The 2,535-nt window shown below is 52.0% G+C and overlaps 1 protein-coding gene across 1 annotated transcript in view; it reads right to left on the bottom strand.

Moving 5' to 3' along the window:
- PIP (prolactin induced protein) overlaps positions 1-2,167 on the bottom strand; it is a 7,034-nt gene extending 4,867 nt beyond the window's left edge. Inside the window, exon 1 of the mRNA XM_019632307.1 lies at positions 2,021-2,167. Within this exon, the coding sequence (XP_019487852.1) occupies positions 2,021-2,115 (95 nt within the window). The 5' untranslated portion in view covers positions 2,116-2,167. The remainder of the gene's footprint in view (positions 1-2,020) is intronic.
- Positions 2,168-2,535: the final 368 nt, after the last annotated feature.

Here is a 2,535-nt window from a genome sequence, read left to right as displayed (position 1 = left end):
TGTTTTGTTCTTCAGGCTAGTTGTGGAGGACGTTGCTTCACTGGCCCAAGATGGTACCATCATTGCGCTCTTCCCGGGTGAGGCACATCAGTCGCCGGCTTCTGGACGGCCGCTCACTGCGGCTGCTGGCTACACACGGTAGCCCATGGCAACCCACTGCCACAGGGGCTGCAGCCTATGCCGTTGCCAGCGACTCACTGCAGCCCAGCTAGGTCGAGCTGTTGTTCAGCATCTTAGCTGTGGAGGGCAGTGTCACTGGCCCTCATATGTGGGATCCGAACCGGGGCCTCTGGCGTCCCTAGCCAGTTCTTAACCGTCGTGCCACTCGGCCGGCCCTGGATTCTTTATTTACAACTATCTTCTTTCTTTCCAGTGACAGAAAATACATTACAAAAACAGAATGAAGTACTATGCCACACGTCACTTCCTAACAAAATTCTGTAGGTCCCATTGATTGTCCCCTGAGTGGGAGGGTTCATGCCATCATTAGAAGAAATTTCGTATCAACAGAAATTTCATATTAAACCATAAGCATGTCAGTGCTCTGGGGTAGTTTGTGGGACCATCCCTGAAGTTCCTCCTTGTTTGGTTTCTGGTGGGGCCCAGGAATTGGTGTTGATTTAGTTCTGTAGGGGATTTGGACACAAGGCCATATTTGGGAACTTGAGGTACCACTGTACACTCAGGGCCCACACCCCCATCTCATAGGGAAGAGGACATGGAGCGAAAGAGAACAGCCAAGTGTGCCCCTGCGACGCCTGCATTACTTTCTCTTTCCCAGAAACTCCTGACGAAGCTCCTTTGGTGTTGGGTGAGAGAGGAAGGAATTCAGGCTCTGGGCCTCTGGGCTGCCCAGCCCCGTTTCCTAGGGGAAGCCGTCAGATTCCCGAGAGATTGCATTTCTTACGCCAGCTGCTGTAGTGCTCAGGGCACAGGGAAGGGGCGTGAAGCCTTCAGTTTCTTCAAAATTCCTCCCGTTTGTAAATGAATTTGGGATTGATGAGATGGCCGGCAGAGCTAGAGTGACCAATCCCAGTTTGCCTGACAGTGAGGGGTTTCTTGGGATGAGGGACTTCCAGTGCGAAAGCCAAGAAATTCCGGGACACTGGGATGCTGGGTCCCCTGTATAGCATAGCTTATTTCAACAACTCGCTGCCCCTCAGGGCTGAGTGCAGTGACATCTGTATCTCAACCTGTCCCCACTCAGGGTTTCTGGGACACGTGGCTCCATTATATCAGCTTGTCAAAACCCTGAGTGGTTTCCTCCAGGACAGGACGTTTGGTCGTGCCACACACAGCACCACTGGAATCACAATCTAGAAACCCAGCATCCCAAACTCTGTCCCTACAGAGAAAACTCCATGGAGTTCTTGAGCATCCCTTCTCCCCAGAAATGGCTCCATTTCCTACCTCAATTTGCTTGCCCCAATCTCCCTGCTTCCTTCAAACACGCACCCTCAATGAGTTGGCTTCTGAACCTGTGCTCCCAGGTCCCAGCGTGGGAGGGCGCCATGCTGGTCATCACATTTGTGTTTGGGCTTCAGAATAGGAAGACTGTCTAAGCTGCTGGGCCAGCTCAGCTTGGGGCCGCGGGGCCAAGGATTAGTGTCCCGGGCCTCTGATCATTCAATGAGTCCTGGCAGAGCTGCCCAGACCTATTGTTGGAACTCACAGACCTGTTAAACCTTCTTCTTTAGGAGGCAAGGTGTGAAGAGGTGCAGTTTACTGAGCAGAAATCTAACAAAGGTTTAGGCTATGGATGGGATGTAGATCAGAGCCCTAGAGGGAGACGAATGGTTAATTACAGCCTATATGTACACTGGGAGCCTTATTTCCATAGGCGACCTAGAAACACCCAGTGGAAATTGAGGGGAATTGATGAAGCTCCTAAGAGGAGAGAGGTGGGATTGGCATGAGAAAACCCTGGGCTTAGAGTTCTGGGAAGGTGAGGAAGTTTTCAGGACAGGATATGCAGCCTCCCAGGCTGGGCGAGGAGCCCTCCCCAAAATGCTCGGCTCACGTGTCTTCCTGAGCTGTGTTGGTTCCCAGCAGCAGGCAGAAAAGCAGGAGCAAGGCGGCATGGCTGGCCCTGAACAGGAGCTGGAGAGAGTACATGCTGCAAGAGATGGAATCTGATGTCCCAGAGAAATGGGCTTTCAGAGCCCAGCACACGCTTTATATGCAGATCAAGGGCATGCAAGAGCTGCCAAGCAGATCCATGTGATTAATCGCCCAGGTTCCCCGTCCCGCTCGACATCTTTCCTTGTTGAGCTAGTTTGTTTTGCCACAGAAAATGTCAACATTCACTAGAGCGTTAGAGTCTGAGAGAGAAGTTGGATTATCCTTCCTCATTTTCTCAGTACCAGGGTTTCCCCATGTTCGGGATATACGGCTCTTCCCTAGCTTACACAAATGGCTTCTTACCCCCCATCTTTCTATGCCTGTCTGTCCGGGTGTATGTAGCATTAGCGTCATTCCCTGCTCCCCTAGTTTCGGAGGGGCGGAGAGCCCAGCTATGGTAGCAGATTTCAGACC

The sequence above is a fragment of the Hipposideros armiger genome, unplaced genomic scaffold, assembly GCF_001890085.2.
Source record: "Hipposideros armiger isolate ML-2016 unplaced genomic scaffold, ASM189008v1 scaffold_1116, whole genome shotgun sequence".
Lineage (NCBI taxonomy): Eukaryota > Metazoa > Chordata > Mammalia > Chiroptera > Hipposideridae > Hipposideros > Hipposideros armiger.
This window is presented reverse-complemented; position numbering and strand designations above follow the sequence as displayed.